The following is a 12,928-nucleotide window of genomic DNA, read 5'->3' as shown; positions in this document are numbered from 1 at the left end:
CTTAAAGGCAAAGTTAAATTAAGTGTATTAATAGTAAATCATGCTGCGTATGATGCAGAAATAATAGCAGAGAAAAAAAATGGATGACAAAGCTCATAAGACTTTAATAATTGAAGAGTAAATTAAATTGCAATGGCATTTAAAATTAATTTGGTAGAAATTTCACCTTTTTTTGTTTCAATCAAAATCAGAGTTAATGTTTTTCTAAATCACAGAGGTTTTTTTTTCCTCAAAGAAAGGGCACTGATTATCTTGTACAGATCAAGTGTATATGTTATATAAGATCAATGTAACACAAGTAAATTTTTTTTGAACAGAAATGAAGCAGAAAATAATCTCCAAGGTGGAAGGCCCCTGGGGTTCCAGCTCTTTGGAACAGCCTTTGTCTCACAAGGAACTAACTTCAAAGATATAAGTTTTCAAATACATGAAGTTCTTAATGTTTTTTTTTTCAAATGAAGAAATAAAAGAGTTGGCTATCTAGAGGACTTAGAATAAAATTTAATAAAGAAGGCAAATGAATACACCTGTCTGGAAGCCTATTTTAAAAAGTGAATTTCTTAATTCACACTCAAGTTTCAAAATTTCTATGTAGAACAAAAATCAAGAATGTTAATATAAAGGATTTAGACATTACCCTCCAAAAGAAAGACTTCACAGAGAAATAAGATCCAACCACTTCATTTTCTGAGAGTTCCTAAAAACAAACAAATATTTAGCCAAATGTTTTTTTAGAATATTTAATTAGTATTCAAAATCAAAACAAATAAAATCAAATAAAAATTAAAAACAAAATCTATATATCTTGGAGATCCATTGGATAGTAGAAACCAAGTTTCTTTCTCTTGTGAATAAATCAAAGTTTTTATCCTATTCATCTCTGACATCAGTGGTAATAAAGTTGAGAGGATTGTTTCTGTAGTTTGAATCAAGTCCACTTACCTTTTTATTATTAATTTTTTATTAATATATCTTTGAGTCTCATCATAAAAAGTAAAATTGTTTAAGGATATTTTTTAAAGATTTTTTTTTAGTTGTTGATGGACAATTATTATTCTATTTTTTTTTCTTGTGGCTTCTGGCACCATGTTTGCTCTGCATGGGTATGAAATTTTCAACAGACCAACCATGGCTCTCCTTTTACTAGTTTCTAATGATAATGACAACAAAACACCTGGCATTATGATAATGCACCCTAAACAAAAGTGCCGACTTAAACACAGAGAGCAAGGAAAACTGCACAAACCATTCATGAATTCCAGAAAAGACTTGGGCTAAACTGTAAGGATACATATTCAGTTACACTTCCATCTTTATCAAGACAAGAAACAAATAAGTGAGGAAAATTGCCATTTTAAAAGTTCTAAAATTATAAAGTGACATCAAAAGAGAACAAAAATATAGATATCAAATTGATAAAGGAAAATTCCTGAAAATATTCCAAATAATGAATTGTTAGAGTGCTTGTACTGAGGTTTTTAATTTATTAGAAGAATAAGATCCACTGGTAGTATCTTATTTAGATCTATTTTTTTTTGCCTCCATAGATCTAAAAATTAACTATATTTTGAATTTAAAAATCTAAAAAATAACATTTTTACTCTCAAGGAAATTAAACTAAAGGATAGTTTTCCCAACCCTAACAAATTAATGAGATACTATTTTCCAGTTGTACATAAAAATAAATCACAGAAATCTCTTCAGAATATGTATTAGATAGAACAAGGATTAGTCAATAAAGTTATGTTAAAAGTGATACTTTGGCCAGGCAAGGTGGCACACACCTGTAATCCCAGCTACTTTGGAGGATCCTTCAGGAGGAAGGCAAGTTTGAGGCCAGCCTCATCAATTTAGTGAGACCTTTCATTTAAAAAAAAAAAATAAATGGAATATATCTAGTTGTAATTCAGTCCCCACTACTTCTTCTTCCCCTTCCTTCTCCCTACTCCTTGCTCTCTTTCTTCTATTGTTCTTTCTGCCATTTATCCATAGTTTTTTTTAAAAAATTAATTTCTTGTGGATATTCACGATGGTGAGAGTCACTGGAGTATTTTCATAAATGCACATAGGAAAGTTATTGCAGAATCAAATTAGCCTTAATGTGTACAGGCCTTTAAACATATCACATAGTACTGTAAGTCACTCATTCTTCAAAATTCAAGACAATCATAATAGATTTGAAACTATAACCCTTGGAATTCAAGTATAAGAATCTAGTCAGCAAGCCTTCCTGCTTATATGAGTGTGCTTTTATATGAGCACAATTCCTTTTGATAAAAATCATTTGGTGGGCTGGGACTGTGGCTCAGTAGTAGAGTGCTTGCCTAGCACACATGAGGGACTGGGTTTGATCCTCAGCACCACATAAAAATGAAACAAGTATATTGTGTCCACATATAGCTAAAAAATAAATTAAAAAATAATTTGGCATTCAAGAGATTAAAAAATAATAAGTACCTGAGTAAATTATTTACATAAACTTTCCTGGTCAGACTGGAATCACTGTTCATCAAAACCATGGCTGCTGGATGCTTCCATACTATCAATAAGAATGGCTTATGATATCAACTAAGCCCTATCAACAGTTATGTCAGCCAAGGTTTTGGTAGCAGGCTCCTAACAAAATTATGAATAATTTTCACTGGGATTCAAAGTACATTAAAATTCATAAATCTCCTCTTAGTTGAATTCAACTTAATCTATCAATCATCTTTCTTCTTAAATTAAAAGGCCATGTAAATCTGAGAACTTGCTCTTAGTTCCATTATCTGGAGCTCAGTTACATTAGTTCTCCCCCTTTTATCAGCCTGGGAAGAATGACCCTGGGAAACTTGGTTACACTCCTATAATGTGACAGCTCCTCTGCAATCCCACATTGAACACCAAGATAGACCTAGATCGCGGTTGTGGTAGAATCCATCCTCTTCTTGAGATTATATTTTGTCCTTTCACTTTGTGCCAACTCATTTTGGACCCACAATATTTTAAAAATTCAACAGAAGTGGTCAAATAAATATAATGCCATCATTATAACAAATCCCTGTAGTTATGAATCATAATACTTAAAAATGTAATTTTATGCCTCTGGGGAAGTATTGTCAAAACAGCAAAAAAAAAAAAGTCATCACAACATAAATTTTAATTATGGCTCCATGTATTTTGTGGGATAATTAAATGTTTACTGGCATTACAATAATACTTGTTTTAAATAAACATACTACAAATTAAAGGAGTTTGGTTAACTAGGGTCAAAATATTCTCCTTCATCATAATTGCTCATTGCTCTTCACCATTTGTTGGATTGGATTCTCAGAAGTCTTAATTACAGAATGAATTTACAGTATTTCCAAATAATACAGATTTGGAAGTAAAAATAATGGCAAAGCAAAAAATTTTAAATAAAATGTTATGCTTCCCTCAAAAACAAATAACCATATATCACTTTTTCAAAGATATATGCATAATAATTTGAAATGATGCACCAAAGAAAACCATTTTGGTCACTCCTGGTTGAGAAGGTATGTTACCAATAAACTGTTAATTTTTTGCAGATTTAAAAAAAATCACCTCTTTGTCAGGATCTGAACTCTTTGTAGGAAGGACCTGGTAATTATTAAATGATACCTTTTTTTTTCCCCAGTATATCTGACTGTGTGAGATAGTTAAAAATGTGTTAATCTGTTTTTTCCCCTCACTTAAATTAAAGCACTTATGAGTTTCCACTGCATTTCTAATGAGTTACCCAAAGTGTCAGGTTTAACTACACCCTGCAACTTAAAGTTGAGTGGTCTCTAGCTCAAATTAAAATATATATTTGCTAAAAAGGCTTGTTAAAGATTACTTCATTCAACCAATGCACAAAATGTTTTATAGTTCATTTAAGTTATGCTAAGTGATTATAATAAAGTCGTTATAAAAAGATGTATTAAAAAAAGAAAGAAACCATTAAGTAACAGTAGATATGGTAATGAGATCATCATAGCAGTCTTTATTATATTTTCCAGAGGATGAACTTTTTCTTAAAGAAAATTATAAATTATTACTAAGGTCATGAATGGAACATGTATATCTTTATATTATCACTATAGTATTTCTCAGATAATTTAAGCAATTTGTTGAAATACATAAATTATTATATCACCGGAATCCATGGACACACTCATTCTTCTGAATTGAAACACAGACATACATACATGGTATAAAATCATAACTGCTTGGTGTCTGATAGAGCCAATTATTTCATTATTTTTTCCATTTTGGCTTGATCTTACAAAATTTATTCACAAAATACACGTAAATCTTCTCTTTTGAGCTCATGAAACTTTCTTGATGAATAATTTAACCTTAGAATAAATTATCAACGGTAAGCTTCTTCTAAAGAATAAAGTATTGCATTTATATGCCAAAATGCAGTTTGTCACATAAGTGTAACTCTTTGACCAGGATAATTATCTAGTTGCCCAAGTTTAGGGATAAATTGATTCCTTTATTCTTAAAATAACATTCTTCTGTTACAGTTGAGTGTGAGGCACAATTTAAAATGTGCATGATGGAAAGTGTACCTGGGGAAAACCAGACTGTTTCAAAGGATGCTACCTTTCCCAGAGGAGGAGACCTTATGGAATTCATAACTGTTTACTGATTTGCATAGCATTCAAATACAGCACATATTTCACATATTCTTGCTCTTCGAAGGTGTAGGAGCTTCCCCCCACCACTTGTTTTTAGGTGATAACACATTTACTCCAAATAAATTAGTCCTGAATAGCAATTATAATTTCTCTCTCTTTAAGCTGGCTACTCCTCTAATGATTTCAATAGTAAATACAAACCCCATTATGTGAATGCCATAAATAATAAAATTTCCATTAAAAGAATATATTATTGGCAGAAGTGAGATAAATAAAATGCAAAAAGAAATCTCATCACCCAAACTCAGGATGATGAAAATGACAAGAAGACATGTAAGTAATGGGAAATTCTAAGAGTTGCATATTAAAAGTAACATCAAATTAGCTTTCTCCCTCTATAATTATGTTTTTCTGAAAGTACCCAGTCAAAATGCTATAGACAATCTGAAGCAACTCTTCCTGGCTGAATTTAAGTCTTTGCTACAAAATCTCTAATTCTCAGATTTTATATCCTTCAATGATGCTCAAAGTCAGGCTACATTTCAAAGTCCTGCATCAAAATACAGGAGACCTCATTCCTGTAAATCAGGATTCCAAAGAAGAACATGATTTAAGTTTATATAAAAAATTCACCTTTGATTTTGAACACAGTTATATCAAGCATAAATACCTGTATTTAAATGTAATGAAAAAAAAATTCCAAAACTAAAAGAGAAAAAAATTATAAGACGAGACTCTTCAAGGGGAATGTTGAAATAATTAGAGAAGAGGTCCATTTCTATAAAAAGTAACAGTAACATTTATAAAACTTCAGTCTAGTCACTTTTCCCTCAGTTTCCCAGGAAGCATAACTCACTGCAGGACTCAGGGAGCAGTTCCAAATTGGTAGTCTGTGTGAAGGATGGTGAACGAGGAAGTAGAGGTAGTAGTTGAATGTCAAATTTTGCCTGAATTTTTAATTACAACATTATGATAAATATGGCAAATGTTTTAGGGCACAGTGAAAAGTTGAATGAGTGAGTTAGCAAGTGTTCCTTGTGTTCTCATAGAAAAAGAAAATGAAATGAGCAAACTGATTTTAACTCATTCAGCATTCAATATCCCCATTAAATTTTATCAAATTGAAAATCCTTTAGACTAACCCCCAAAGTAATATTAACACAGGTACTAAATATAAACTGCCAAATACTCAAATGAGTGTTGGGTTAGACACAGGGAATCAGTATCTTCAGTGACAAGCTTGAAAAAACATACCATTTTGAAAGTACAAATGGATTATTAACAATAAAAACTCCAAGTTTAGATATAAAAATAATGGTAAGTAGATGTTTACTATACATTTTAAATCTTCCTGTAGACTGAAAGAAAATATGTTTATTTTTCCTGAAGGTTAAATTTAAACACAAAATAAATGTATTTTTTAAAAAAGAATGTTTCTATTCTTTTAAAAAAAATTTGTAGTTGTAAATTGACAGAATTCCTTTGTTTTGTTTTTTATATACTTATGAGGTGCTAAGGATCAAATCCAGTGCCTCACAAGTGCTAGGCAAACACTCTGCCACTGAGCTACAACCCCAGCCACGTTTCTATTCTTTTTTATATTAAAATCAATCAGAATAATTCCCAGTAGTTGATACTAAATACTAGGTCAAACCCTTTTCCAGGATTACATGTTAAATTCATCTGGAAGAAGAAATATGACTATATTATTAATGGATTGTTTTGGGTTCTATACAAATGTATCATCAGAGATATAGAATAACAAAGTCAAATTATATGCATTTAAAAGTACATATACTATTAATATAATACTATTTTAAAATATAATTACAAAGAAAAAGTAACAAATGTGAACAGTACAAAAATTTCTTTAAAATTTCTTGAAACTTTATTTTGTTTAATAAAAACACAGTGAATGCCAAATCAGAAATACTCAGCAACTTCCTTAAAAAGCACTTTTGGGGACCTGACCTTTTTGTGACTTATCTTTTGTTCATCAATGCTATAAGAATTGGAGAGAAATTATACTTAAGAAACACTTGTTGAAACAGATTAATCCATTACCACAAATATTAAAAATTAACAAAAGTATTTTCTTAATTCACAACAAAATAAAAATGACAAAATTAAAGAAAAATGTAAGTAGTAGGATGATTCAATCAGAATGGAAGAAAAAAGATTGTCATGTTCCAGGGTCTAAAAAAATTAGTCATTATTTAAAAAGGAATACTAACATTTTAAGTAGAAATTTGTGCAGTTTTTATAAATGAAATCTGTTTGACTTGTTGGAAGATATATTTATTTAAACATTCAGTTTAATCTTTATATTTATCTATGACCAAGAGTGGTACCACCACTGAATAAATTAAAAGTTCAGTATATATCTTATGTGTCTGACAAGTTTTAAGGAGAGAGCCAGAGTTTTTAGTACCTGGCAAGAAATATAAATTCCCCTCACTCCCAAGATCCATGTATTTCTTGAAGTGAGAAAGACAATGAAGAAAAATTGTTTTCATTATATACTCCAAAGTCATGATACAGTGATTTTTTTGAGTTTAGAAAAAAAAAATCTCATACTCAGTTTTTCATGAACAAAACCAGTAAGTTTTGTGGATCTTCCTTCTGTCTGGAGTTGTCCCTGCCCTCACCTCATCATTTCATTCTGGGAGCAGAGTGATTTTCTAGACCCTGTTGTACATTTAATAAAGACCAGATGCTGAGAATGATGCTGAGAAGTGATCAGAATTTAACAGGAGAATGATTCACATGCTCTTATTGGTGTGATTTCTGTTCATTTGGAAAGCATTGCATGATTTGCTTAAAGTTTATGGAGAAAAAAAATAACAATTGAATAGTGATGTGACTCTGTGGTATAGCTTGAGGAAGTATGAGAGGGGTTTGGGGAAGCAGCTGATAGTCTTCTCAACAAGAAAAGCTGAAAGATCACATGCTAAGAATTACCTTACTTGATCTTTTCCAACTCTTCCTCATTAGCATTGTCTGTAAATGAAATAAAGCATTTTCATTATCTTTTTACTCTAGCAAAGAATAGGGCAGCCACTGTATTCTAGAGGAAGCATAACATTTATTAGCTCCTTAAACAGTAAACAGTTTTCAGCAACAACTGCACAAGACAAAAAAAAATTCACATATACATAGCTAGAGCAGAACCTTTAACATTCAAGCAGTCTTTCTGGTAAGAGTTCATTTGCTTTATTCTTTAATGAAGAAATGGGACAATATATTTAAATAGAGTGGAAACTTGAAATTCCTTAGCTATCAACTTGAAAATATACACTGAATCTCATGATTCACAACTGTTCCTTTTGGTGGTGGGAGTTGAAGTGTGTTTGGCTTTATTAGATATATAATAATTTTTCTCTTCAAACAATTAAAATCTGTGGCTTTGGTGACAGTTTAGAATCATCTCTGCATCTGGTTAATCTTTGTTATCAGTGACTACAAAATGCTTTCTATTAAGGAAATGCTGCATGTTGTGCTGGCTACACATGCATCTCCTGCTCATTGTTCAATCCAAACCTACTCTTCAAGCTTTAGGTTTGTGTCATACTAAGAGGTATTCATGGGCAAATGTTTTAATCAAAGTTCTAGAGATTTGTGATGAGTGCCTGAGATCATTGGTCTCTTGCATCAAGTAAACCATGAAGTCCAAAGACTTTCAAAATTATTTTCTCTTTTATACTAAAAACTTCTCAGTGAACCTTAAGTTTTTAACCTTTCTGATTAACCTCTTTACTTTGTCTTAGTTTTATCATTATCTTTGAGGCAGATGAAGTAGAGAATAGGGAATATTTGAAGCAAGAATTATAGCTTATAGAAAATGCTTATTGTATTTGTATACCAAGGAAGTATACTGGTGCTTTTAAGAATTGTATCTCCTTCAGCAGAATTCACTATAAAGGAGGGCTGTTTCAGCAACCATTCATGGATTACAAAAAACAAAAAAACGAAGACAAGATTTTAATTTAAGACTAAAGCAACCATTGCCCTGCACCAAGATAATGGAACAATGTAGAGGTTTTAAGATTGAAAATAAGAAAATCATAAATTTATCAAATATAATGAAAAAATCTTTTGTTTGCAGATAATGGCATTGTAGGGCATTTTTTCTACATATACTCTGTGTTAAATATTGACCAAAACATGGAAGAGTAATAGATTTCCTAAGGTTCTAATACTCACCCATGAGTTCTTCAAATGAATCTAGGAAACTGCAAAGCAGTGTTATCAAATACTATTATAGGGACATTTTGTGTTTTCTAAGAACTAAGGTCTGATTCATTTTGAAGTAAAAAAATTCCATCATGGGGTTGTGGAGATATATATATATCTCCTTTGGACATATGTTAGATGTTTGTTGTTGATGTTAAGTGAGTCATCCACGTCACCACATCCAATATCACCACATCCTTCACCACCAAAAGGCGTTTGGAAACTGAATTAACTAATGTATTCCATATTCACAAAAACTGACTAATTAAGAGTCAGATAATGAATATTCAACTTTCTCAGAAAGCACAGTTTCAATGGACTGCATGATAATTTCTAGAGACAATGTTTTAAATTAAATCGAGTGAGAATTAAACCCCTTCACTCATGATTATTTAACCACCATCATCTAGCATCTAAGAATCTTATGCAATTCCATTCTGTAAGAAGTGCTATGCTATGAAAAAAGTGTTTGGGATATTGGAAGAATGGAATCTCATGGCAACACTTGATTCAATACTGCTGGGCAAAGTTACCTCCTCTGACTCAGAGTACTGCATGTGACTAATTTCTACATGTAAAAGAAAATATGAGGCTGGTGTTTTTTCCTATCTCTCAAAATGGGTTTTATGAACAGGTTGTGTGACTTTAATTTTCAGAATTGGAAAACTGATACAAGAAAAAAATTCAATTAGTTCCTTGAGTTGAAATACAAAAGATTTGACAGTTATAAGGACCATTCATTTTCCTGATTCAGTGTCTAAAGTTACATTATTAGAGTCAAGTGATCCTCACAATGGCTCCAGATTTTATAACAAAATTTCTGCCACTTTTGTCAATCCTACCAGCTAAGTAATAGATTAAGTTCCCAGGTTCCCTTTTCTTTTTAGAAAGTTGGATAAAGATAGATTCAATAAAACTAAAAACAATAGAAATGTTAAGAAGGAAATGAGTTTAATAGAATACTATTAAAACTGTTATCTTTGCTATCTGGGACATCTGTTAGAGAAGAAAGATCAGGGAATGTTAAAGATAAGAGATGAAGCAAATTCTAGAAAAATAATTTTTTTTGCTCTGTGATCTTAGGTTCAGCTGAGAAACATATGAATTTGTTTTAGAAAGTGTCAGTATCTAAAATTAAACTTAATTATTAGCAGCTCAACCTTCCTTGAAACAAATAAAAGAAATAAGTAGCATAGAATAGCTATTGATAGAGCTGCAGAAATGACTATTTTTAAAAGATTCCAAATCTCAATTCATTTTCCATTATCATCTTCTGTAGTGGTGATATTTTTTAGGCAATTATAAAGCTAACATACAAACAAAAATTATAGAATTATTAGTCTATGCATTTTATAAAACATATTTAATTATTTTGCAGGTAGTCCAAATTTTGGCTAGATAATAATTCTGAAAAATAAAAAATTAAACTAAAGTAAAAATATGTTTTTAAAATTCATTAAAGGTCAACTAGGACCAATCCATATGTTTCTTTGAATTTTCTAACTTTTTAGCCTTAGCCAAGCAATTTGTATGCCTCCATTATCTAAGAGAGTGTGTAACACAAATTAACTCACTTTTATTTCACAAATTCTCCAATGAAGAAAGCTGTGGATTGAACTCTGCTAGAAAAAGAGCCAGAAAGAACTCAAACACTCTATCAGACAGAAATACCATATTTAGGACACACATGTATGAACTGCATACCCTTGCAGGTTCGAAAACAGAACATGCAATCAAAACAGAAATGACAGTTGTGCCATGCAACACATCAGCATGCCCCCCATGAAGGTTTTGGGTTCTTGTACACACAATGCTGGAGATTTTAAAAAAAGTGTATGTGTGTGTGTGTGTGTGTGTGTGTGTGTGTGTGCGCATGTGTGTGTGTTTCACATCTGGGATTTTTTAAAAAAAGAAGTCAATGGAGAAAATTTTAATACTGGCAACTATGTAATACATTTGCTATTACTCATATCATACTTCTCAAATTGCTGACATTAGACATGGCAAGTTGTCAAGGCTTTGGTAGACTCAGTAGGCTGATAAGTTTTTTAATTCATTCTTTAATTTTACTGATTTCCAGAAGTAGCAATCCACACAAGAAATCATCCCAACTGCATTATTCATGGAACCTATTGTCAGTATTTATCAGTGCATAAAAAACTCACAAGATAACTGATTTAGAAATCTTAGCACTTTGTATTACTGACTACTCTATATTTCCAGTTACTCTTTCTAATTTTAATAACATTTTCCTAATGTTAATGGTATTTCTTATTTGATAGGATTTAAAGGGTCTTAAACTCATATCTTCCATTTTTCCATTTTAATATGTATAAATACTTACCAGAGTTTTGTAAACACAGGCATAAAAATAAACATGCAGTTTATTGTTACTATGATTTTTAGTTTTAAAAAAGTTTTTTTTAGTTGTAGGTGGACACAATACCTTTATTTTATTTATTTATTTTAATGTGGTGCTGAGGATTGAATCCAGTGCCTCACATGTGGTAGATGAGTGCTGAGCTACAACCCCAATCCCAATATGTGTTTTTTGAATTGAACTATTCAGTTTCAAAAGCCTAAAATAATTTCTGAGCTAATAATCTAAGAGAACAGAACTCTTCTTACAATGTTGCTATATGAGGGTCAATGCAAACTCATCCTGTATTTCTTCTCTGTATATCATTCATATTAAATGGCATTGTGAAGCATTCTGATTTCTGATTTGGTGCATTTTGAGATTGAATTTATCTAAATAAGATTTGTTCATGGATAATTTGTAAAAGTTCAATATGCCTTTTTCATCGAAGCAGTACATTATATATTTAAGGCATAAGATAATTTAATTTGAAGACAAATTGGATCTCTGATTTTCTTTAACCAAGAAATTTCAAACTTATCCCAGAAAAACATAGTTAGCTAATATTAGACATATTACAAAATTAAGAAAAAAACAGTGATGTATTTACAATTCACTGTCATCATTTCTAATCATTTCTTTTCTCTTGGGAAGAGCCATATATCTTGATTTTAATCAGATTATCATTTAATATGTTAACGATTTTAAGAACTTACAAGAGAAAATTAAATAACTACTGAATCATAATTTAATATAATTTGTGACAATCCGAAGGGTGTGTATATTGAAATAAGATAAAAATACTTTAAATACTATCCCCTGGTCCTTTGAAGTATCCCTTTGATTCTTGTAGAGATACATCTGCAACCCAATGAACAACATGGTACAGAAAGCTTGATATATTTTGATAGAAGTTATCATAAGAAGTATTATATGTAATAATTTTATATATATCCCCTCCCCAAGATGATAGGATAGAAGATAGGGGTGAGTTGAAGTGTAGGCATATTTTAGGAAGGACAAGTGACATTGAAGAAGTTTGTGTGGCTGAGACACAAGTTACAAGTGCAGAAGTTATGCTTTTTGTCAGAAAGCCTTAAAGTTGATCAGGAATTTCAGTTTAATTAGAGAAGCAGTCACAGGTCATTGAACAATTAGCAGGAGGAGGGGGAGTTCCAGAATCTGGCACAATGCCTAGTAAATGAGCAGTAACTGGATTTTTCCCTTTTGTTTTGTTTTTTGAATTGACACTTAAAAGTTGTCATACTTATGGGTCCCATAAGATGTTTCTAAACACATACACACAAATGTTTAATGTTCAGATCAGGATCAGCTTACCTATTTCTTCAAACACTTGCCATTTATTGATGGCTAAAATAATCAAAATTCTTTCTTGCATCTTTTAAAAAATATGCAGTAGATTATTGTCATCTATAGTCACCCCTCTGTGCAAGAACACACCAGAACTTCCTGCTCCTATTGAACTGTAACTAAGTACCCACTGATTAACCTTTCTCCATCTCTCTCCCCCGCTTTGTCTCATCCTCTGGCAACCACGTTCTTTTCTCAAATTCTTTGATATCAACTTTTTTAGGTCCTATATTAGAGTGAAATCATGCTGTATTTATCTTCTTTGTGTCTGGCTTATTTTTTAAAATACATTTTTTTATTTGTAGATGGACACAATACCTTTATTTTCTTTATT

The 12,928-nt window shown here is 31.2% G+C and overlaps 1 protein-coding gene across 8 annotated transcripts in view; it reads right to left on the bottom strand.

Moving 5' to 3' along the window:
* The window catches only part of MCTP1 (multiple C2 and transmembrane domain containing 1), a gene marked incomplete at its 5' end in the record, with an annotated part of 531,499 nt that overhangs the window by 204,421 nt on the left and 314,150 nt on the right, over positions 1 to 12,928 (bottom strand). For 3 of the 8 annotated variants that reach the window (XM_081287709.1, XM_081287712.1, XM_081287713.1), the window contains 2 exons: positions 638 to 697; positions 7,593 to 7,631. The exons of 2 other annotated variants lie outside the window; for them this stretch is intronic. In XM_081287709.1, the coding sequence (XP_081143835.1) occupies positions 638 to 697; positions 7,593 to 7,631 (99 nt within the window). The remainder of the gene's footprint in view (positions 1 to 637; positions 698 to 7,592; positions 7,632 to 12,928) is intronic. 3 more of the 8 variants (XM_081287710.1, XM_081287714.1, XM_081287716.1) reach the window with 1 other exon arrangement.

This window comes from Spermophilus citellus, assembly GCF_964194105.1.
Source record: "Spermophilus citellus genome assembly, chromosome: 1".
NCBI lineage: Eukaryota > Metazoa > Chordata > Mammalia > Rodentia > Sciuridae > Spermophilus > Spermophilus citellus.
This window is presented reverse-complemented; position numbering and strand designations above follow the sequence as displayed.